The 22,664-nt window shown below is 55.2% G+C and overlaps 1 protein-coding gene and 1 long non-coding RNA gene across 6 annotated transcripts in view; one reads left to right on the top strand and one right to left on the bottom strand.

Annotated features, from left to right (window-relative positions):
- CACNG4 (calcium voltage-gated channel auxiliary subunit gamma 4) overlaps positions 1 to 9,518 on the bottom strand; it is a 60,273-nt gene extending 50,755 nt beyond the window's left edge. The window contains exon 1 of the mRNA XM_072781080.1: positions 9,240 to 9,518. Within this exon, the coding sequence (XP_072637181.1) occupies positions 9,240 to 9,459 (220 nt within the window). The 5' untranslated portion in view covers positions 9,460 to 9,518. The remainder of the gene's footprint in view (positions 1 to 9,239) is intronic.
- On the top strand, positions 8,858 to 12,211 carry LOC140606949 (uncharacterized). Of its 5 annotated transcripts, XR_012009162.1 has the most exons (4): positions 8,858 to 8,987; positions 9,341 to 9,460; positions 10,819 to 11,622; positions 11,986 to 12,211. It is a non-coding gene; the product is annotated as an uncharacterized lncRNA (long non-coding RNA). The 5 variants fall into 5 exon arrangements; XR_012009163.1 differs by lacking the exon at positions 9,341 to 9,460 and having other exon boundaries at positions 8,886 to 8,987; positions 11,548 to 11,622; XR_012009161.1 differs by lacking the exon at positions 9,341 to 9,460 and having other exon boundaries at positions 8,904 to 8,987.
- Positions 12,212 to 22,664: the final 10,453 nt, after the last annotated feature.

Raw genomic sequence — 22,664 nt, 5'->3', positions numbered from 1 at the left:
AAGGAAAGAAAGAAAGAAAGAAAGAAAGAAAGAAAGAAAGAAAGAAAGAAAGAAAGAAAGAAAGAAAGAAAAAGAAAAAAGAAAGAAAAGAAAAGAAAAGAAAGAAAGAAACTCACTCCCTGGGACCTTTCCCCACTCTCAGAGAGTGGGGAATGGCCAGGGAAGAGGAGGGACACCTCATAGCACTTGGGGGTACCTCTGCCTCCATGGGCTTGGTGTGGCAGGAGGCACAGAAGGGTTGATGTGGCCACAGGAGGGACCTTGCTCCAGGTCTGCAGTCCTCCCGGGCGGGCATGGGGCAGGCCAGGTAGGGGAAGGGTGAGGGCAGCTCCAGTTAAAACCCCAAGCCCTATAAGCCCGAGCACTAGCTCTGCGGCTGGGCGCTGGGGCATAAATTCTTGAGGACCCCAAGGAAGGAGCTGGGGTGGCTTCGTGGGGGAGGCTGGCTTGAAGAAGGAGGGACAGAAGTCAGGGCAGGGGGATGGTAAAGTGGGGTGAAAGATCCTGATGTTTAGGGGAGCAAAAAACAATCAGAGGACCCTTCCAACCCCATACCCCAAGAGGGCGGCTCCCAGGCCCCATCCTGGCTCCAGGAGAGTGGGAGGGCAGGGAGGCCTGTGCCAAGGCTGGGTATGGAGTCATACCAGATGTCTGCCACCTTCCAGCCAGTCAAGCCTCGCGTCTCCCAAGGGAGGACCTGTCTGCTTTGCACAAACCCTGGAGCTTCCCTCGGAGGGTCGTCTGGCCCCCCCCCCCCAGCCCTGTCCTGACACTGCAGAGGTATCACAGAGCCCTTGAAATGCAAAGGGGCAAGGATGTCTAGCCCTTGCCCAGATGGCTACAGGGTGATGGACGACCTTCAGGCCTCCTCACAGCCCCTGTGTGCTCCAGGATGACAGCTACCTTCATCTGGCTCCCGGCCTACACTCGGGAACCTGCTAGAGTAGGGGCCAAATGCAGTCCTGAGTCCCCCCAGTGTTGTCCGAACGTGCATTCGGTTTGGGGAGCACCTGCTCTGTAGGAGTGCGCTGGGCACTTTCGCATCTGTTGCTTCATTATCTTATTTTCCAGACACGTGAACAACTCAGAGAGGTTAAGTAACCTGCCCAAAGCTGCACAGCTACCTGGGAAAGCAGGGATTTGAACTCAACACCTGGCCTCCTGCCTCTACCGCATGCTGCCTTTTCAACAGAGTCTATTTTAATGTGACAGAAGGAGACAGGGAATACATTTTTCCCAGGCCTCTGTATCGGAGACAGTCCGGCGTCTCTTGAGCAGTGATGTCCTTTACCAGGTGCACCCTGGGCACCTCACACTGGGTCAGGCTCTCGTCTCTGTCCCAGCCCCGGGAAGCCCAGGGGCAAGCGTGTGGCCCATCTCCAGCAACACGGCCGGCCTTGGCAGCGTGCATTTTGTGCGCTAATCGGACTCCGACCATCATCTTATTTCCCTGCTCTTATTTCTACTTCCATCCCAGTGCCTCCCCTACTTTGTTGTTTGTTTTTATCTTGTCCCTTTCTTCCTTTCTCTCTTTTTTGGTTAGAGGGAGAAGAAGAACTAAAAAGAGTAAAATCATGCGATGTCATTTTCACAGCTTTGAAAAGTTGTTCATATAAAGAAATTGTTACGTTAGAAAAGCAGTGTTCCCCCGTCTGCTACCATGTCCTGACTTGCAGTTCAGAAGAGATGGTCTCATGCAGCACCTCCCAGAACTTCATGGGGCTGAAAAGCAAGAACTGTGGGGGGGGGGGGGCCTTGGGCATGGGGCATAGCCTTAGCACCCCAGTGTGTTCTCTAACTGAGGCTGTTCCCAGGCAGCTGGCCCGTGCACACGTGTCCTTATTGGGAGCCAGGGGCTGCTTCTCTGAGTGTGTGTTTGCGGGTTAACTGTGATGGAGCTGAGAGCGGTGGCAGAGAAAGGCCCAGAGGGAATGAGCTCCCTTCATCCTCCTGCATTTCTTGCTGCTTACTTCTCCTACTACGGTGGCTGTTCATTGCCCAGTCTCTGCCCGGTGCCCGCCTGAGGGGAGGCTGCACCAAGGAAGCCCTCACCAGGCAGCCCCCAGACCCCCTTCTGCTCCCGGGTCTGTCACAAACGAGCTGTGTGACCTTGGGTGAGTCACTTTGCCTCTCCGGCCTTGAGTTTCCTTTGCTTGCAGAGTGTGAGGATCGGGCCACATCAGCAGCCCCACCCCCAGTGTGGACACATGCTGGGGTGTCACAGGCAGGGTGAGCTGGGTCATCTGCGATTCAGTACTCCTAAGACGGGAATGGAAGTGAGCACCACTTATGCCACCAGTCACCTAAAGCAGATGCCAGGCCGCCTTGTGAGTGGAGCTGTTCCCAAGATACGTTTTCTTGAAGGAAAGAGAAAAGAGTGGAGCTGCCCCTGCGCCCCCCCCCCCCCCCCCCCCCCGCAAAACGATGCTTCTCTTAGAGCACTGGTTCTCTACCAGGGGTTGATTTTGCCTTTCCCCTATACCTGCACCCCATACATGCCAAGGGGACCCTTGGCAACGTCTGGAAGTATTTTGGGTTGTCACAGCAGCGGGGGGATGCTCCTGGCTTCTAGTAGGGAGAAGCCAGAGATGCTGCTCAACATCCTATAGCACACAGGACAGCCCCAACCACAAAGAAGGACCCAGCCCCAAATGTTGGTGTACTGATGTTGAGAAACCCTGTCCTGCTGTGAGGGGCAGTTGATGATGAATCCAAACACTGGGGACCGTGATGACTTAGTGTGGTCCTCTTGCGGTCCCCTCCTCAGCATTCCTCAGCATGACTTTGGGCAGTGGGCATGTGGGGTGGTAGCCCCAAACTCTGGAACCCCCATGAGTACGTGCTTGATTTCCTTTCCCGATCCTGCTCCCCACTCAGACATGGCCCCCCCAGCCTCGTGGCTGTCGTACCCCCAGACCCAGGCAGTCATCCCTGACTCCTCACCTCCTCCTGCCTGTCCTTCTCTCCACTTCTCCCCCTCACTGCTGCCGTCAGTTAGCCCCTGGCTTCCAGGCTGGTCCCCTGCAACGATGACCAGACTGGTCTCCTGGTGGCCTCCCCTGCCTTCCAGAATCTCCACTCTCCACATGCAGCCAGAGGCTCTTCTAAAATCATAAACCCGATCACTTTGCCCCCTTGCCCCAAGCTCCTCAAAGCACCGACCTTGAGCCTGACCTCCAAGCCTCTCCAGCACCCCTACGGGGTGGTCCCCTCAGGACCTCAGCTTGCCTTTTCCTCTTCCTGGAAGATCCTCCTCCAGTCCTTCAACAGCTCTTTCCTGTCCCCTTGACCGATGGCAACGCTCCCCAGCCCCTCCCAGCATACCCTGCTCTGTTTCCATCCTAACCCTCATCAGTACCTGGAAGTGTCAGCTACCCCATGAAAATGATGGCTCCAGGAGAACAGGGAGTCAGTCCCACCCACCGCTGTGACTAAGAGCCTCGCGTGTCTGACACAGAGCAGGTGCTCCGTGAGCACGTGCGGAACAGTGAATAAATGAATGGATGAATGAATGAATAAATGAATGAATGCAGGCCCAGCAGATCGGTGACTTATAGCCCTTACATGTGTGTCTTAGCAGAAAAAAGGTTGAGAGCCATTGAAAGAAGTAATCTCAGAGGTTCTTCCAGCTGGAGGATCCCCACCCCCCACCCCCCTGCCAGCCCACGTTGTGGCCTCATGAACCTGATTCATTCTGGAGGCTGGGGGGCAGAGGGCTCTCTGGGGCTTGTGTGGCAGACAGTCAGCAATGGGAGGAATGTTCCAGATCATCTAGGCCTCACCTTCAGATGAGGAGACAGAGGCCCACCAGGCTCTCTTTCACAGCGCCAGTTGGGCTATGCAGTTCTTTGCCTCCCCCCGTCCCTGAGACTCTGGATCTGATGACCTGAGGTCTCTTCTTCCTCTGCCCTTCTGTGACTATAGCCTGAAAATCTTGAGTCTCCCCATCTGAGGAGACTGACCCAGGAGAATTATTTTAAAGAGCTGCTGCTGGGGTGCCTGGGTGGCTTAGTCTGTTAAGCATCTGCCTTTGGCTCAGGTCATGATCTCTGGGTCCTGGGACCGAGCCCCACATTGGGTTCCCTGCTTAGCTGGAAGCCTGCTTCTCCCTCTGCCTCCCGTGCTTGCTCTGTCAAATAAATAAATATATAAAATCTTTAAAAAATAATAAATAAAGAGCTGTTGCTTTCCTACAGAGCCTTTTTGAAGCCTCTCACATGGGGGTCCTCCAAAGCCGGCTCTGTGGTGAGGTCATTAAATCAGACCACCGAGATCCCCAGCTTCTCCTCACTCACTCAGCGGGGTTCAGCTAAAAGGACCTGGGTTTTTCTTATAAGAAGACAGAAAGCAGTGAAGAACAAAGCAGGGCATTAAGGAAAAGTAGATACGAGAAGGGACTGCCAGGGTCCCTTCCTGAATGTCTAGAGAGTGAGCACCAGTTAGGGAGAAGGCACAGGTAGGGAGAGCACCCCTGTAACAGACTGAATGCCAATGTCCCCCAGAATTTCGTAGATATTGACGCTCTAACCCCAGTAGTATTTGGAGGGGGGGCTTTGGGGACAGTGAGAAGGTTTAGATGGGGACTTGGAGGGGGGGTCCTCATGATGGGATTGGTGCCCTTCTAAGGAGAGAGCAGAGAGCCAACGCTCTGCCCTGCGAGGACACAGCGCAAAGGGGACCGACCACCTGCAAGCCAGGAAGTGGGCTCTCACCAGGAACCAGACTGGCTGGCACTGGATCTTGGGCTTCTAGCCTCCAGAACTCTCAGAAATAAATGCTGCTTAAGCCACTGGCTCTATCGTATTATGTTATGGCAGCCTCAACTGAGTAAGACAACCCCCACACTTGCCCCTTCTCAAATCTGTGTGGTTCAAATAAAGGAAATCCTCTGGCTGGTGGAAAGCCAAGCTCATTCTGTAGTACTCAAGAGCTGGGACCATCTTATGCCTCATCTTCTATATCTGTGAAAGGCAGATAATTAATATTTACCTTGAAGTGTTGTTGACAATTACATGAACTAATGTAGACCTGCACGAAGGTCTTCACTAAGTGATGGCTGTTATTATCAACACCAGAGGGCAAAGGAGAGCCGGCGGGTGAGGTGACTAGCTGGGGGAGGCCTGCTCTGGCTGCTGTCACCCACCTACGCCTGACTGGACAGGCTGCCTATGAGTTATTGCAAGAGAAAAATGAAAGCCAACACGGACAGGAAAAGTTCCCAGTCCAGCGCCTGGAGTGGAGTGGGTGAGGAAAGGACGTTATTTGAATCAAAACATCTCTGAACGGTCCTCCGTGGGGAGCATGGTTTAAGGCAGAGCTTCCTGGCACCTGCTAGGAGAGGGTTCCGAGTGTCCTGGAGGAGTAAGCTCCGTCCCCAGGCCTTTGGGCCAACTGGGCCCCGGCAGCTGCAGCCCCTGGGTAGTCCCTGATGGCTGTCCTCTCTTCCCCCGGCCCCAGGCTGCAGTACTAATAGTTCCTTTTTCTCTTGTGCCATGGTGTGAATGAAGTCTGGGTATACTGGTGTGAGAGGTGCTGCCCAGGTGAGGGAGGTGGGTCCATGAGGGACCCCCCAGGGGCCCCAGTGAACACTCCGGAGCTAACAGTGGCCCTGGGGGCTTTGGCACCCTGACATAAGCTGCTGCCTTCTGGGCCCACAGTCTCCTCCCCTCCTGTGTTTACACGAGGTCTTTGGTTCCCAGCACACAGCACATGTTCCCATAATGCTTGCTTGCATTCTGTAGCTTGCCTAACTGCAAAACGATTAGAGACTGGACAAATGCTGGTTGGTGATACTTATGATACAAAAGTCCACAAAGATGGTATTACTTCTTTTCTATGTCCCTAGCCTTGGGCTGAGTGTCACCAAAGGCACAAAGAAGGAATGAGGTGGGGTTCCGGGAAGGGAGAGAGCAGGAGGCCGATTGTGATAGTGACAGGCTAGTCCAGAATGGGGTAGAAGAAGAGAGAGACAGAAACAGAGACAGAGGCAGAAATAGACAGAGAGAAGAGATAAGAAAGGGAGGGGAGGGGAGGGGAGAGGGGAGGAGAGGGGAAAGGAGGGGAGGAGAGAAAGAGTATGTTATGCAATTTGGGCATCACTTGTGCATTCTCACTTCTGAATGCCTTCATGCTGCTGTCAGCCCAACCCCAGAGCTAGGCTCCACTGGGTAGTCAAGTACTTGGTTCTATTTTTAATGGCAACCCAGAAGCTGTTTGGGAAAGGGCAGGATGACATGGTGGGAAGAGCTTTGTAGTGAGACAAAGGCTCAAATCTGGCCCAGCAGCCTCCTACCTGGGTGCCTCTGGGCAAGTGCCTTACCCTCTCTGAGCCTCTGCATCCTCGGCTGCAGACAGGGGTAAAGACAGCATCCTCTCAGAGCTGTCGTGAACGTGGCATGTGCGAACAGGCACAGGCTCTGCACACTTGTCGGACAGAGGAGCAAAGCGGGGAGACCTGGCTTTGGGGCGGCAGAAAGGGGCTGGGGTGCTGGTAGCCCTGCCAAGGCTGGGAGCAGGCCTGTCGGACTGCATGGATGCCCTAAGTACACAGAGGGCTGGGCTCTCCTGGCCTGGCCACATCACTGATGGGAGATGATCTGAAACACTGCTTTTTGAGTTGCCAGTAAAGCCTTCGGACTCCCATGGTCACAATCAGTGTTTTGTTAGCGGCCTGGCACAGTATTTCTCCAGGATCAGCCTAGACGCTTGATCTTTTCATCTCCCCACCACCCATGTAAAGCTTTGGGGTACTCTGTTAGAGAACAGGTGGAAATCATGCATTTTACACTCAAGGCCAACGCTGGGGTGACCAGGCCCCCAGGAAAGGGCTTGGGATGACTGTGCTGTCGGGGTCCCGGCCTGGACCCTCACTGGCAGGTGGAGGCATCGCCGATGTCAGGAGATTGTGTTTCTCTGAGGTAAGCGGCAGTTTCCACCCAGGTCCAGGGACCGTCACGATGATGCTAGCCACGACAAGGAATCCTGAACCAGCATTCCCAGCCCCAGGTTGGTCCGAGGATGCTCCAGCTTTCGGATGTGGCCTGGTTTGGCCCTCAGAACCCCTGAGCTCAGGTTGGTGGGGGGATGGCAGAGGCAGCTCAGTTCTTGTGGTGAAGTCCCCCAGATGGCAATTCCCCACCCTCCCTCTGCCAGCGGAGCCAGCTGCCCAGATCGGCTTGGGGCTCTCTTGATGAACACCGAGTGCAAACGGCTCGAGGCAGCTGGCAAGATGCTAAGTGCAGCATCAATCCTAATTAGGATGAGGAATTAATAAAGGAGGCATTCGAACCGCTCTGCAGAGGCCAGGCTTGCTGCCGTGGAGGAGTTAGTTCCGATTTCCACTGGGAAACTGGAAGGCCTGGGGGTCCACGTGTGCATTTGGGTGGTGACAGCGGCGTGACTTTACTGTGCCACGCAGAGCCTGTGAGGTAGAAGATGGGGGCTCTGCAGCCCCTGTTCTGTGTCTAATTCAGGTGCTGTGGCAGGTAGTGACGTGGGTACATTCTCCAGATGAGAAGAGTAGGTGTTCGTGATCTGAGCAATTGCACACCAAAAATGATGTTTTTCAAAAGAAAAAAGGAGGGCCCACTGTGATCGTGGGCCCACTGATCCTTTGTGTGGCTGTGTTTCCCAAACTATTGATTGCACATGCCCGCTCCTCCAAGACTGCACTTAGCCCTGGCATTAAAGCCCAAATTGCAAAGGGCAAGGCAGCCTCGTTTGGGAAGAGGGTGTGTGTGTGTCTGGAGGGGCGGGGGGGGGGGGGGTTGTGTGGGTGGAGGGAGGGAGGCAGAGGTGGGCAGGATTCCCGTGAGAGCGAGTCTAGGAGGAAGAGAAGGGAGCAAGTTCAAGCTCGCCCAGCCGACCCAGCTTTACAAAGCCTCTTTTTAGATGACTCCAAATACAGCCAGAAAAAGGGCCATCTCTTTAAGGGCTCCCCACCAGCCTTCACCAAGCTCCGACCCCGCTGAACTATTTGCAGGAGCTGGACCTGCAGTCGGGAAGGCTGCGTGTGTGGGAGAAAACCCGAGTAACCGAGGGGCGGAGTTAACACCCTGGGCGCGGGGCGGCGGGGGGGCGGGGGGTTACGGAAAAAGAGGAAACTCAGTGCGACGAGATCCGAAAGCAACGCTCCGCCAACTTGCCCCATCCCTTCTCGCATCTGAAAGCCGGGACCCCGCGGCAGGCCCGTCCACACCCGGGCTGGGACCAGCCACCTGTTCATTCCAGCTCCGCAGCGGGGCGGGCGGGAGGCGCTGGAGTCGGGCGCATTTTGCCATTGGAGGCGGCCGGGCCCCTCCCGCGGAGGGAGCGGTCCCCGCGGTCCCGGGACACCCATCCCGGCCCCCAGAGGCATCCCCACCTTACACCCTCCGCCGGGATGCACCCTCGCGCGTCCGGGGGCGCAGCGCCCCGCCCCTCCGGCCCCGACGGGGCGGCCACGCCCCTCCCAGGCAGTTGCGGGTTCGCGGGTCGGCCCTGCGCGCTCGGGTGTCCTGCCCAGGTCTCCCGCAGCCTCCCTGCCGAGGGACCAGGGCCACGGGCGTGCTCCCCTAGTCGGGGGGGGGCAGCCTCGGTGACGCACCCCTCCCTCCGCACCGAGCAGCGAGCAGCGGGCCGGGGCCCCGCAGAAGAGTAGGCGGCGGAGCAGGGTCTGGGCGGCGGCAGGCTCCCGCGACCCCGCGCTCCCGGAGCCGCTCGGAGCCCAGCCCCCACCCCACCCCACCCCCACCCCACCCCCACCCCCCGGCCCGGGCCCGGGCCCGAGCGAGCGAGGAGCGGCCCCGGCGCTCCCCGCCCCCGGCCGGCCCCGCCCCAGGATGGCCAGTTCCCATAGCAATCGCACAGACACCGGTTGCCAAGCAACCCCTCCCCCTCCCCCTCCCCTCCTCTCCGGCCCGCTCCCCCCAACCCCAGCCTCCTCCCGCCCCCACGCCGGCCTCCACCCCCTCGGGATCGCTCGGGTCTCGGGCCGCACGCGCGCCCGTGTGAGTTTCGGGGTGTTTCCTCGTGTCCGTGTGCGAGGGGGTGTGCGTGTGCGCGGAGTTGGCGGGGTCGGCCCGAGGGACCCCGGCTGGCGCGCAGCTGGCCGCGAGGGGACCCGCCCGCCCGCTCCGGCTCCTTTGTGTGTCGCGCGGAGCCGGGGCCGCGCCCACCCGGTTCCCGGCCGGCAGCCCGGGCAGGCGGTGCGTGCGCGTGTGCGCGCGTGTGCTGGGGTGGGGGCGCGGGCCCGGCCGTACCTTCGATGCAGCACACCCGCCACAGCCCCGAGTGGGTGAGGTCGCCGCGGGCGCGGCGGGGCGCGGGCCCGTCGTCCATGGTCAGGTTGGTGCCGTTGCAGATGTGCGCGCTGGAGTAGAGCCAGTAGTCGGTGCCGATGGCGATGGCCATGAGCGAGAAGGCTGCGAAGGCTCCGGCCGTGGTCAGCAGCATCTGCAGCCCGCGGTCGCATCGCACCATGGTGGGCGCCTCATAGTCCGCCGCCCGCCGGCCCGGCCCGCCGCGCCCGCCCGCCCTCCTCCCTCCGCGCGCCGCTCCGGGGGCGCCGGGCCGGGGGGCCGAGGGCCGAGGGCCGAGGGCCGGGGGGCGGCGCCGCGCTGCGCGCTCCGACCCGCGCCCCGGGCGTGCCTGCGCTCCGGCGCCGCCGGGGCTCGAACTCCGAGGCGCGGCGGCGAGTGAGGGCTGCGCGGGCCGCCGGGCTCCTCCCTCTCGGCCCGCCCTCCCGCTCGGCCCGCGCCTCCGCCCCGCGCCCTCCGCGCCGCCGCCCGCCGCCCGCCGCCCGCCGCCCGCCGCCCGCCGCCCGCCGCGCTCCGGGCCCGCGCCCCGCTCCTCCCGGCGCCGCCCCGCGCCTCGGCCCCCGCCCCGCCCCGCCCCGCCCCGCCCCGCGCCGCGCCCCCCGCCCCGCCCCGCCCCGCCCCGCGCCTCGGCCCCCGGCCCGGGCTTTCTCTCCGCGCGCCCCTCCCCGCCCCGCCCGCACGCGCCCTCCCCTGCCCTCCCCTGCCCTCCCCGCCTCTCCCCGGGTTCATTCACATTATTGGAGCGGAGGAAGCCGAGGCGCGGGCTCCCGGGAGGGCGGCGGGGGAGCCGCGGTGCCAGCCACCTCGCTTCCACTCCACTCGGGAGGACGCCCGGCTGCCCGACTCTCACCTGGGGAGCGCGCGCGCGGGGGGCGGCCCTCCATCCCCCTGCTCCCAGCCGTGCCCTGACCTGGCCGGGCGGTGGAGGCAAGGCTGGCGCCGGGAGTGCTCAGGTCCGGGTTCCAGAAGCCCCAGATGTGGGTCACTACAGGCCACGCCGGGCCCTGGCCACTTCCCTCCCCCACCGGACTGCTCCTGCCCCCCCCCCCGCCCCCCGCCGGCTCCTCCAGGGGACCCAGACTTTGGGGTCGAGGGAGAAGAGGGATGTCAGCCGGAGGTCATTCGGGAGGAACGTAGAATCCCTGTTTGGCAGAGGAGTGGTGAGGTTTTCATTGAAAAGGGGGCTCCCCTCCATTTCTGTATTTCTGATGGTCTGTAACTGTGAGCCCAGGGACACCCCAGTTGTGCTGGATTCAAACACCGCAGCCCTCGGCCGTTTCCCTCTTTCTCCTAGCTCCCTCTTGAATACCTTGATTTCTTTTCGCCTTTCCCTTACTCGAGCTTAACTGGCGTTCCCTCACCTCCGTCCCTTTATTGCCAGCCTCTGCCTCGAGCCCCGCTGGCTTCACTTAATTGCCTTTGCTGCTGGCATGATCCCAACCTGGACACACTCCCTTCTCCGAGGAGCCAGCGCAGGCTCCCTCTCCTGCAAAACCCAGCTCCAAACTCTTCCCTCCCGCAGGTTCCCGCAGAGACCAACACCTGGACGTCCTGGGTGGCTTCACTTCCGCCCTCCCCAAAGCTGGTCCTGTTGGCATCCGGGGTGACTGACCTGGGGCTGCTGCCCTGGACCCCCAGGAAAGTGAAGGGAGCCTACCAAGAGCTGCCATATTCTTGGCGAGAGCCAGCTTGAATTTCACCTCCTTTCTAGCACCTTCCCTGGTCCCCACTACCCAAGGAAAATTAATGACCTCGTGCTAGAACTACTGGTCTGTCTTCTATGAGATTGGGAGCCTTTCTCATGTCCGATGTATGTGCTAAGTGCTGAAGGAACGTTTGGAGAGTGAAAGATGTTTCTTGTCCCCTGGAAAATTATACTCTGATTGGGGGAAATAGAGCATATAAATAAGTTCCAAGATAATGTAGCCTAAGGACCAGACTGGCTGCATTAGTTCATATTTGTGGCTCCTTCTCCTGCCTTTGGAGTGTCTTCATGCCTCCCCAAAGTTTCAAAGGACAAGAGCTGTCACCTATATTTTACTTCCAAGCACCTGCCGCCCGTTCTGCACACGGCAGGTGCCCAGCATACGCCTGAAGGCGCACACCAGATGTGAGATGGCCTGCTCTGGCTCAGAAAAGGGCTGCCTTCGTATGTCCCTAATAGCCACAAGGATAAACTCTGTCCTCAGAAGCACCCAGAAAGGTAGATCTCAAGCTTTCCTGTTTTTTTTTTTTTTTTTTTTTTGAGCAGATCTTTGCCTCAAATTAAATCTTAAACAGAAGCTCAACATAAACAAACCAGGTCTCCCACCAGTTAGCCATGCAGGTAAGAGCTAGCACTGCTCTGGTTAAATAGGGACCCAGTGTACCTCTACCTGCCCACCCAGCCCCCAGAGCACTCCTGTGAGTGGAAACCTAGATCCCACGAAATATGATATGAAAACCAACATCCTGAACCAGTATCTGGGTCCCTTGGGAACATCCCTTCCACCCTGTCCTGCTTGCAGTCTTTCTCAGGGACTTTGAGAGAAATAAATGGAAGCAAGATAAATGGATCTATTTATCTGTGGGATGGAGCAGGGGTGAGTGGCTTCCCTCAATCTGCTCTTAGGTCTGGGGAGTGACACAGGGGTGGTGGGGCCCTCTTCCAAGTTAGCGATCCTCGATCCCCATGTTAATCCCAAAACAGAAATCTTCATTCATCGGAGCCTGACTGGGCCAGCATTTGGGAGAGGAGACAGCACTGGAGTAGGAGCCAAGATGTCAGCATCTCATGCTGGCTCCACCACTCACTAGCAGATGATCTTGGACAAGCTAGAACCACCCAAGAGAAAGACACCTCTCCAAGTGCCCCTTTCAGAATGGTTTTGAGGATCCAATAAAGTAGCCTTGCACACTTAGCACCATTTGTGGAATCAGTAGTAAATGCTTCCTTTTCTACTTTTTGTGGGAGACAGTGAAGGAGACACTGTCTAGTGGATATATATTATTACATCATCTGTTATTCTCACTGTTATCCCCCTTACAATACCTGGGGAAACTGAGGCACAGGGTAGTTGAGTCACTTGCTCAAGGTCTCACACCTGGAAGGTCTCAGCTCAGATCCTGACGACCAGAATTTTCCAAGGGCACCAAACTGTCTCATTGTCCTTGTCAAGTGCTGCTTGACTGTGTTGTTACATATTACCTGTTGATTTGGGGGGGAAGGGAACTCGAATGGGGCTTGGCTATTTGCCTTTCTATCTGTGAACACCCAACTGGCAACCATGCTTAGTTCGGAGGTTGCGAGGGTGTAGACTGTGGAGTCAAATAAGGACTTGACCGCCAGTGAAGGGAGCTGGAGCAAACTCAAGACTGTCTGAGACCGTTCATCATGCCTGGGTGAGCACAATTTAAATCTGGAAATTTCTGCTCAGCCGGATTAGAGAACTCTAAATGGCAGTATTTAACTGCTGCCTGAGGTCCCTGGAGTTTCTCCCATGTGACATTTCCAGATCCGAGGGAGGGAATGTGTCTTTTGCTTGCTCAGGAGAAGGCACTGGGTTGGTCTTGTTCTGGAAAGGCTGGACACTTGGCATCTCCCCTTGGGGAGCCAGCCGCTCAGTGTAAGGTCTACTGTTGGGGGAGGGGACAAATCATCACACGTATTACCACCTCTGTGGACAGCTGAGCAGGTGGAGATACTGGGACCCGTCCTTCAAAGCCATCTTTTTTCAACACAAACTAGTTTCTTTCCCTCTCACCGGATCACTTGGGTAATTACCACAGTTCTTCGTTTTACTTTGGCTGTGAAGACAAAGCTTTAAAATGAGCTCAGAACCCTCTGACAATCCCAGCTCCAAGGCGAAGCAGCCGGGCGGTGGCCGTGGGAGAGGAATACGCATTAGACTGTTCACGCTGTGTAACGTGCATGTCAGAGCCGCCGAGCATCTGCAATCAGGGCGAGAAGGAAGGGAGAGGCCCTCCGCCAGCGAGGGGAACGCGGTTCCAAAAGCCTTTATTAAAAGCTTTGCTTTCCCCCTTTGTCCTCCAGAAATAATGACCTTTGTGTGGCAACTTTTTGTAATATCTCATTTCCATGCCCAAAGCAGATGGTTCTGCTGATTTCAGAAGACTTAATGGGGGCGGGGGGCATTTGGAGAGCCAGGGAGATATTTCCAGTGAATAGACATAAAGAGTGATTTTGATTTTCTATAGCAAAGGGTTGGGGATGAGTCTTAGAAGGTTCCGGGGCTTGGCTCAGTGTGGAGGCTTATCTGCAGCCCATCCAAGCTGCTCAGAATCCAAGAAGAATGCCTCCAGATCCTGGTACTGACAGCCTCCCCTCCATCAGATTATGCACACCGCAAGAATGAGGTTTTTTCTTTTTCTTCATATTTCAGTAGGTTCCTTTGAGGAAGAGCGCGGATCGCAAAATGCTTCCTGGCTTTATGTATTCAAGTTTATTCCATTTCATTTGCTTATCACTTATATCCCATTCAAGGTGCTTGGAGCTGGATATGCAGCCTTCTTTCTCCGCCACAGTAAAGCGGCGGAGTTGCTCACCGTCTCCACACCAGGCCGGGCCCTAGAAGTGCAGAGGGAAGGGAAGCAGCATTTCAGGAGTGCCCTCTGTGTGCCGGTCCCTGTGCGTGCAGCACTTCATTCCATCATGGCAACAGCCGCCTAACAGCCGTGGGTGCCTTTACCCCCGTCTTGTAGAAGACGTACCTGCAGCTAAACAGCCTGAGCTGGGATTTGAACCCCGGTCTGCATGAGCGCAGCCAAGGTGTGCCGGCTACCAGAGGGTACCGAGGTTGAGGGTCTTCAAAGTCCCTCTGCCCATGCCTGCTTCCTCCCCCGCTCCTCTTTCATGTATTTTTCCAGATAAAATCAGGTTCGAATGACGATCAAAGCCACAGGAGGGTGGAGGGGTTACCCAGGGGAGATGGAGCACATTTCCCATTTGTCGGGCAGTGAGCGGGGCTGATGGCAGGTGCGCGGGAAGCCGGCCTCAGGAACCCACCCTCCTCCTCCTCCTCCTCCTCGTCCCTGTGCCCGCCCTGGTGCTGGCCACCCCTTGATCCAGGGTCCTCCGGCTGCCACCCTGTCCTGGGTTTTCTGTTTACTGTCAACGGGAGGCGGACGCAGTGGCCTGCTGTCAGGGTTGCACAGCGAACAAAGCGGCCAACTGTGAGTGAAGTCCATGTGGGCTTCTAGAAGACCTGTGTGTTTTCAACCCGGATCCCACCAGGGGCTGCGCTCCGCGGCCGGCTGGGCGGTCTCCCCCGCTGGAATCTGTGCCAGCGCCGGCCCCGCTGATGAGCATATTGATATTAATGGCCCGACTTGGCCAAAGCTTCCGGCACAGCACGCTTGATAGTTAGCCGGTTATTCTGAGAACATTCTTTTCAAAACACTCGACAGGACAAACAGGCCAAGAGGTTCCTTTGTCCACAGCCAGCCTCTGAAACTGAGCCGACTCTCAAAGGATTGAGGAGAACACTCCAAGGAAGAAATTGGTGGCAGAGGAGGCGCAAGCATTTGAAACCGGGGGGCTGGGTGGAGAAGATGGTCAGCGAGAGCGCAGCCTGCCTCTAACGGGCATCATTTGTGCTTTCGCCAAAGCGGAGCTTTTAGTTCCTAAAATATAACAGCCCTGTGCAGGAGCTGAAAGAACAGGGAGCGTTTCGTGCAGAACTTTGCCACAAAGTGCCTGGCTGTGGAATGCGAGGTCTGCGTCGGGGTCCATCTGGCTACTTTGGGCTCCTGAGTGGCACCTTCCTTTGCACCCCCTTGCCTCCCTGGCTCTCTGGGCTGCCCACGAGGGGATGGGGCCGGCTCCTCTGGGCCCTCTGGGAGCTGAGCTTGCTACCGAGTGGGAGGGATTGCTTTACACTGCAGATGTCCTTCTGAATCGCAGATATCAATGGGATATTTGCACTCCGCCTCCTGTCTTGGCTATTCCCACTCGTTTTGTTTTCAAAGGGCCACCAGGTCTTTGCTGATTTTGTCTCCATGGCCTTTTCTTGGGAACAGGAAAGGGAAGGTCACTGGCTTCAGGGTGACCCGGGTTTCTAGTTGAGCTCTGCCGTTTGCAGCTGTGTGGTCTTGGACTCGTGGCTGAAGCTCTCTGGGCTTCAGTAGAGTGGGGAGCCAAACCCTGCCTGGTGGGGTTCTTTAATCTGTTTGCGTATTAAAGAAGCCAGGCAAGGCACTTCCTCGACAGTGCTAACAGCTGATGTTTCCTGAGCATTTCATAAGCACCAGGCTCCATTCTAAATGCTTTACCACATTGTACATAACTCATTTGGTTTCCTCCAGAACTCTTCGAGACAGGCGTATTATCGATCTCATCCTACCATAGAGGTAAGGAAGGCACAGCGTGGGTAAATCACTTGCCAAAGGATGTACACTACAGGGCCAGATTGTGAACCTCGGCGGTCAGGCTCCAGAACCCATGCTTATAATTTTGATTTAATATGTGCTTAATAGGGGCACCTGGGTGGCTCAATGGTGGAGCGTCTGCCTTCAGCTCAGGTTGTGATCCCGGGGTCCTGGGATCGAGTCCTGCATCGGGCTCCCCGCCGGGAGCCTGCTTCTCCCTCTGCCTATGTCTCTGCCTCTCTCTCTGTGTCTCTCATGAATAAATAAATAAAATCTTTAAAAAATTTTAAAAATAATATGTGCTTAATAAATGGTAGCTTTCATTATTCTACTCATTAATACCCCCTAACAGTTAAGTTTAAGTTACTCAGTATCCTCCTCTATGAATAATCTCTGACTTTATAAAACTCAAGCTTCCTTTATAATATAGACCAGCTCCCATTATCCTCTCCAGTCCCAGAAATACTGGCTTTCTCCCAGTGGACCCCTTTCTGTTGGTTCATTTTGTCCTCTGGGAACCTATGAATGTGGATCTTCTGGGTGACAAAGACATTACTTTATTAATAATAATTTAATATTAGAGAGAGAACAAGCAGAGGAGGGGCAGAGAGAGAGGGAGAGAGAATCTTAAGCAGGCTCCATGCTGGGCGATGTGGGGCTCAATCTCACAATCCTGAGATCATGACCTGAGCTGAAATCAAGAGTCGGATGCTCAGCCGATTGTGCCCCCCAGGCACCCCGACAAAGACATTATTATTTTTTTTAACTTTTATTTATTTATGATAGTCACACAGAGAGAGAGAGAGAGAGAGAGAGAGAGAGAGGCAGAGACACAGGCAGAGGGAGAAGCAGGCTTCATGCACCGGGAGCCTGACGTGGGATTCAATCCCGGGTCTCCAGGATGGCGCCCTGGGCCAAAGGCAGGAGCTAAACCACTGCGCCACCCAGGGATCCCCCGACAAGGACATTATTAAAATCATTGCTGTCTGTTGCCAAGACTCTCTGAAATCTTGTGGCCAGAGGACAGCTGGGCCTGAGGCAACCAGGGGTGTAGGATTCAGAGCTGAGGCAAGTTCCTCAGTTCTCCCCAGCTACCACATGGCACAGCAGCACCCACCCTGGGAGAGCCGTTGAAAGGTTTGAAGACTATGTGTAGGGTGCGTGGCCCCAGCTGACCCAGTCAAGGTGGTCTGGTATCAGCAGATGTCACTGGTAGGTGCACATCATATGCAATAAGAAATAATACTTATTGTATGGGTGATCAACGCACCTAGGGTTCTTTTTTGGGGTTGACTTTGGGATGCTCTTCAAGTGGTCTGCAGAATCACTGGGGTCTTCTCTGGTGTGTCTGCTGGGAAGTACCTGCTTCCTGGCATGGCCTTTGGGCCTTCTTCATCCCCCCCTAGACCAAGGCAGCCCTGGGCAGAGCGCATGCTCAGATGCTCCCATCTAGTTCCACACTTGGCTGGATCTGATAACAGACCATTTCCAGATAAACAGGGGATGTGGAAAATGAATTGGCTTCCTAGAGAAAGATCTTAAGTGCTTCAGATCTTTTTAAATTCAGGAGAAATATTCTTTGGCTGGTGCCGTATCTTTAGAGGGTGTTGTCATCTGGAGGATGGCACCTGTCCTCTTGCAGCCCCTACCCAGAGGGGAGGCCCTAAGGCAGTTCCGCAGGTGATGGTTCTGAGCATCCTGGAACCAGGTGCCACGTCTCCTGCTTCCCTGACCCGCCGCCCCGTTGGGCTCCTCGGCACACCTAAGTCCAACAATCTGTTGTCCCACATAATGGGTTTGTGATGCAATAGGATTAACAGCAGCTCTCATTTATTGAAACGTTACGTGTGCTGTGGCACTTTATAATAACAAAGGTGTAGTTTCCCCATTTTACAGAAGATGAAACGGAGGCGTTGGGGGGCAAGTAACTTACTCAAGGTGGAGGCTAGTACACAGAAGAGCTAGGACTCTGGCCTAGGACCGGCCGTCTCCAGGGAACACATTCTTGCCATAGCTCCATAGTTTTCCACCCTGGAAACCCTTGACGATGGCCGAGGGGGCCTTAAGGGATATATGCCCCACTCCCAGAGATTCTGACCACGCTGAAATGACACTTGAACATCAATATTTCTTAGAACTCCCAAGTGATTCCTGATGTATAGCTGGGAAAGAATCAGGGCACGAAGCCATAATACCTTTGGACACAAGTTCTCTGAAAAGTGTTTGGTTTTTGACTAAATTCATTGCCAGCAAACACAATGCCTAGCTCGGTCTCTGTGGTAACTAATAGGAAATGGTGGGCTGGGGGCTCCTGGTGTCAGCTGGACGGCTGTGCCCAGGGCGAGTGGGGGAAGATAGCCATTATGCTGGTGAACATCTGGGAGATTCTACAAGACTCTCATTGCCACTTCTAGCCCTGTAACCAAGATGACTTGCCCTGTCCCCAGCGTGGGTCATGCTGTCCTGCCATTTGTCTGCCTTCTCACCCAGCAGGCGACAAATGCCCAGCAGGGCAAACTAGGGAGGGCTCTGGCTCTGCCTGCAGAAGGCCTCCCGGGATGGGAGAGTCTGGGAATGCAGAGACCAAGCCAGCTTCTTCTTCTCCAGCGCCTTATCCCACTGATAATTGGAATCTGCTGTGGGGAGCTGGTCACACGCACCACCCCCCTCACTGGTTTAGCTGGGAAAGTCAGGGAGCTTTGGCATCAGACCAGAGGGCACCAAGGATGAGATGCAGACGGGGTGCTCGTGGTGGTCCTGTGCCTGGCTCTTATGGGGGTTGGGGGCTGTGGGATGTCAAGTGGCAGACGTACCTGGGTCTCTCAGGATGCCCCAGCCCCATCCACTCCTCCCTCTGTTTCGGCCCCAGGCTCCTCCTCCCTCTGCCTCGGCCAATTCCCAGCAAGCCGCCCGCTGCACTTGCCAATGGAGCCAGATGCTGCTTTAGGGAAAATACCTTCTGGAGTTTGTTGTCTGAGCCCTCCCAGCTGACACCCACGGTGGAGAAGATGTGTCAGGATAAATGGAAAATCTCTTCATAAATATTTGAAAAAGGCAAAAAGGAAAAGAAAAAAAGAACCCCAAACTCCTAGCATTTGGGAGCCTTTTAGTGATCGCTGCTAACAGACGGGGATGCAGGTCGCTAACATTCATCAGTTTGTAGTACAATCCCGGGGAGAGTGGCCGGGAGCCCTGGGCTTAGTTCAGGGGCTGCGGGCATCGCGGGGTCCCTCGGCTCACCCTGTGGCGCAGGGGAGGGGACAGACCTGTCCGGCCCACTGATGGAAGCCACAGAGCACGCGCAGATGCCGAGGTGCCCTTTATCCATAATGCATAATTGTGTCTTTAAACTCAACTGCCTTGGGACTTTATTACGAGTAGAGCACAGGCTAAAGTGGCTTACAGGGGGACCCCTGGGAGAAGAATAAAGAGGCCCTGGGGGCTGAAGAGCTAACAGGGTAATGCTGGTGCCCACAAACAAAAAGAGAATGGCCTACCCTGGCCTGTAGGGTCCAAGGGTTGGGGGCCCTCCCACCCCCACACTCCCTCGGGCTGTTTTGGTGCAGGGGAGACAGGGCATTTTGAAGTCGGGACTCTCTAGTAAAGGGGGGCCCTTCTCAGGTTTGGTTATCAAAGAAACCCACCCATGCAGGGGCAGCATCTTGGCCTCAGCCCTGACACTCCAGGTCTGGCCACACCACCCCTGTGAGCCCCTGGGAACAAAAGCTGGGGCTCCCGACTCCGTGAATGTGCCCTACCTGTGCACACCCCTCTCTGCATTCCTCATGCAATGTCACTTGCCTGACCCAGGGGCCTGGTTTCCTGCCCATCTTGGATCATGGCAGATGGACTCTTCATCCTGGAGGGGAGCATGGTCTGTAGGAGCAGGAACTAGGCTGGGGCCGAGTCTCTAGGAGACAAAACCCCGGGGTGGACAATCAAAGTGTGGGTGCTTGTGGTTAACTTGGAAAGGCAGATGTGTCTGAGACCCTTGAAGGACGCTGCAGAGGGCCCCCTGTGCTTAGAGCCTCTCTGCCCTGAGAGGTGGGTACACAGACAACCCTCCCACTTTTTAGCAGCTGGAACCCTTCAGTTTCCATAGCTGGTGTCATCACGATGGCAGGGGGTCTTCACTGTGAGCTGGAGTGTGAGGAGAAGGCTGCCTGTGAATGAGGTGGGTGTGATGAGATGTCTGTCCCCAGGCATAGGATACCAGGTCACAGATACCTTGACCAAGGCATTCGGAGGAGCCTTTCTCATTGACCTGTGTTTTAGTCGTCTCCAGAGAAACACGTATATAAGAGGAGATTTATTATGGGCATCCACTCACAAAATTATGGAGGCAAGAAGTCCCAGGGTGTGCCGTCTGCGAGATGGAGAACCAGGAAGGCTGGTGGTATAATTCAGCCTACACCCAAAGGCATGAGAACCAGGTCTGATGTCCATGAGCAGAGAAAGATGGATGTCCCAGTTCCAGAATAGAGAGAGAATTCTCTCTCTTCCTCTGTCTTTCTGTCTTAGGGCTTTAGTGGATTGGACGACGCACCCCCCACCCCTTGCACTAGAGAGGACCATCTCTACTCAGTCTCTCAGTCTACCGTCTCAAAGACTAACCTCTTCCAGAAACACCCTCAGAGGCACACTCAGAAATCATCTTTTAGGGGAATCCCTGGGTGGCTCAGTGGTTTAGTGCCTGCCTTTGGCCCAGGGTGTGATCCTGGAGTCCTGGGATCAAGTCCCACATCAGGCTCCCCGCATGGAGCCTGCTTTTCCCTCTGCCTTTGTCTCTGCCTCTCTCTCTCTCTCTCTCTGTGTGTGACTCTCATGAATAAATAAATAAAATCTTAAAAAAAAAAAAAAAGAAAGAAAGAAAGAAATCATCTTTTACCAGCCTCTGGGCATCTCTCGGCCCAACCAAGTTAGCCACATAAAATGAACCATCATAACCCACCTCCTCCTCACGCACAGATATTGGAATATTAATTGCTTTTGGAAGGAGGTCGGGAGCAGGAGAGCACGGAGGCTGGGCCATGCAACTATGACTCAAATTCTCTGTGGTAGATGATGAGTCAGTTCTACCTGAAATGCTGTGCTCTGGCCACAGTTCTAACCAACCTCAGAGAAGCTGATGGTAAATACAAACACCCCGAAATGTAAGCTGGCTGAAAAGCAGAGGGTTTGCTTCTGACGGAGCATCTGAGTTACACGTGGTTCTCCAGGCAATAGCAGTGTCTGGCCTTGGGTTGCTTGAATTCTCTTTGATGAGGGATTATGAAGGGTAAAGGAGATGGCTCATTTATTTACTCAGTTGGCAGATGTAGTGGGTTGAATTGTGGCCCCCAAAAGGGAATGTCCGTGGCCTAATACCCGGAACCTCTGAATGTGACCTTATTTGGAAAAAAGGCTCTTTGCAGATGTAATCAAGTTGGGGTTCTTGAGATGAGATCATCGTGAATTAGAGTGGGCCCTCAGTCTGACAAGTGTCCTTACAAGAGGATGGGAGGAGACCCACAGGCCTGGAAGACACAGGCAGAGAACGGACTGACACAGACGTAAAGTCAAGGAATGCCAAGGATTTCCAGCAGCCACCAGAAGTTAGGGGAGAGGCGTGACATAGATTCTTCCTCAGAGCTTCCAGGAGGAACCTACCCTGTCAACACCTTTGATGTCAGACTTTTATCCTCTAGAATATGAAACAATAAATATGTATTGTTCTAAACCACCCAGTTTGTGATAGTTGTAGCCCTAGGACACTAACGCAATGAACATTCGAGGGCTCTCAGGTGCAAGGCAACGGATTCATCACTCAACACTGCAATAAGCGGAGAAGGGGTCTTGACTTTCCCCACACAAGGCGAAAACCCCAAGAGGGCAGAGGCCATCTCTGTTTTATTCACTTCTGACCCTCCAACCCCCAATGTAAGGTCAGGCACGGAGAAATGCCCAATATATATTCACTGAATGAAAAGATAAACAAATAGCTCTCCTGAGCCATAGGGGGTGGGGGATAGTAAAGACGGACCCACACTGGAGGCCCCTGAGGGCCTCAGTGGGTTAAGCATCTGACTCTTACTTAGGCTCAGGTTTCGATCCCAGGGTCATGGGATCGAGCCCTGCATTGGGCTCTGCGCTCAGTGTGGAGCCCGACTGTCCCTCTCCTTGTGTTCCTCCTCCTCTCTCTCTCTTTAAAATAAATAAATAATAAAATCTTTAAAAATATCTTTTCAAAAAATTAAAAAGAAAACAAAAACCTGCTTAAAAAAAAGAAAACAGAAAGAATCCACACTTGTGTGGCAAACTTCTCCGGAGACCCTACAAGTTTATTATCTCATGACAGCAGGCTTGGAAATGTAATTACTTTGTTTTTCTCTCTCCTCCAAAAGCCTTGTTTTTAAAGTTTGGTTTTTTTCTACTCCCCGACGATTCCTGCCACCCCACCCACCCCGGAGTAAATACGTGCTAGGGCAGCAGAAAGAGAAGAGTGGGCTCAGGAAAGAGCGTGCGCGTGCTGGCTTGCGAAAAGCCAGACCCCCGGAAGGAAAACTTGCTGTCAAACTGAACATCTGATGAAAGTTAAAATGCTCTTGCAGAAATAAATTGGTTGCTCTAGCAACCCCCAGAAGAAAAACATAGAAAGAGAAGGTGGGGCGGTGGCGGGGCTTGGGGGGGTGGAGGGGTGGGGGGAGTCAGCTAACTCTGGTCTGAGCTTGAGAGAAGGAGCTGTCCAAATAGAATTGTGGGACGCCACTGTGAAATGTCTCACGTTACTGGCCTAAAAGGATGTTTGCCTGCTTGCCTGGGTCTGGGCAGTGCAGTCCTGGTTGGCCACCTGCGTCGCCTTCCTGGCTGGCTTCCGTGGGCCGCAGAGTGTTCAGTGCCCTCCGCACAATGCCTCTGGCTCCTCTCAAAGTTGTGTACCGGCTCCTGTACTAAAATGCTCCTGGATACTTGCTCTTTAAAGAGACCCTGTTCTGGGTGCTTCGATAATGAGTAATCAACTTC

This window comes from Canis lupus, chromosome 16 (genome assembly GCF_048164855.1).
Source record: "Canis lupus baileyi chromosome 16, mCanLup2.hap1, whole genome shotgun sequence".
NCBI classification, from domain to species: domain Eukaryota; kingdom Metazoa; phylum Chordata; class Mammalia; order Carnivora; family Canidae; genus Canis; species Canis lupus.
The sequence above is the reverse complement of the archived record's forward strand: the minus strand, read 5'-3'. Positions and strand labels throughout refer to the sequence as shown.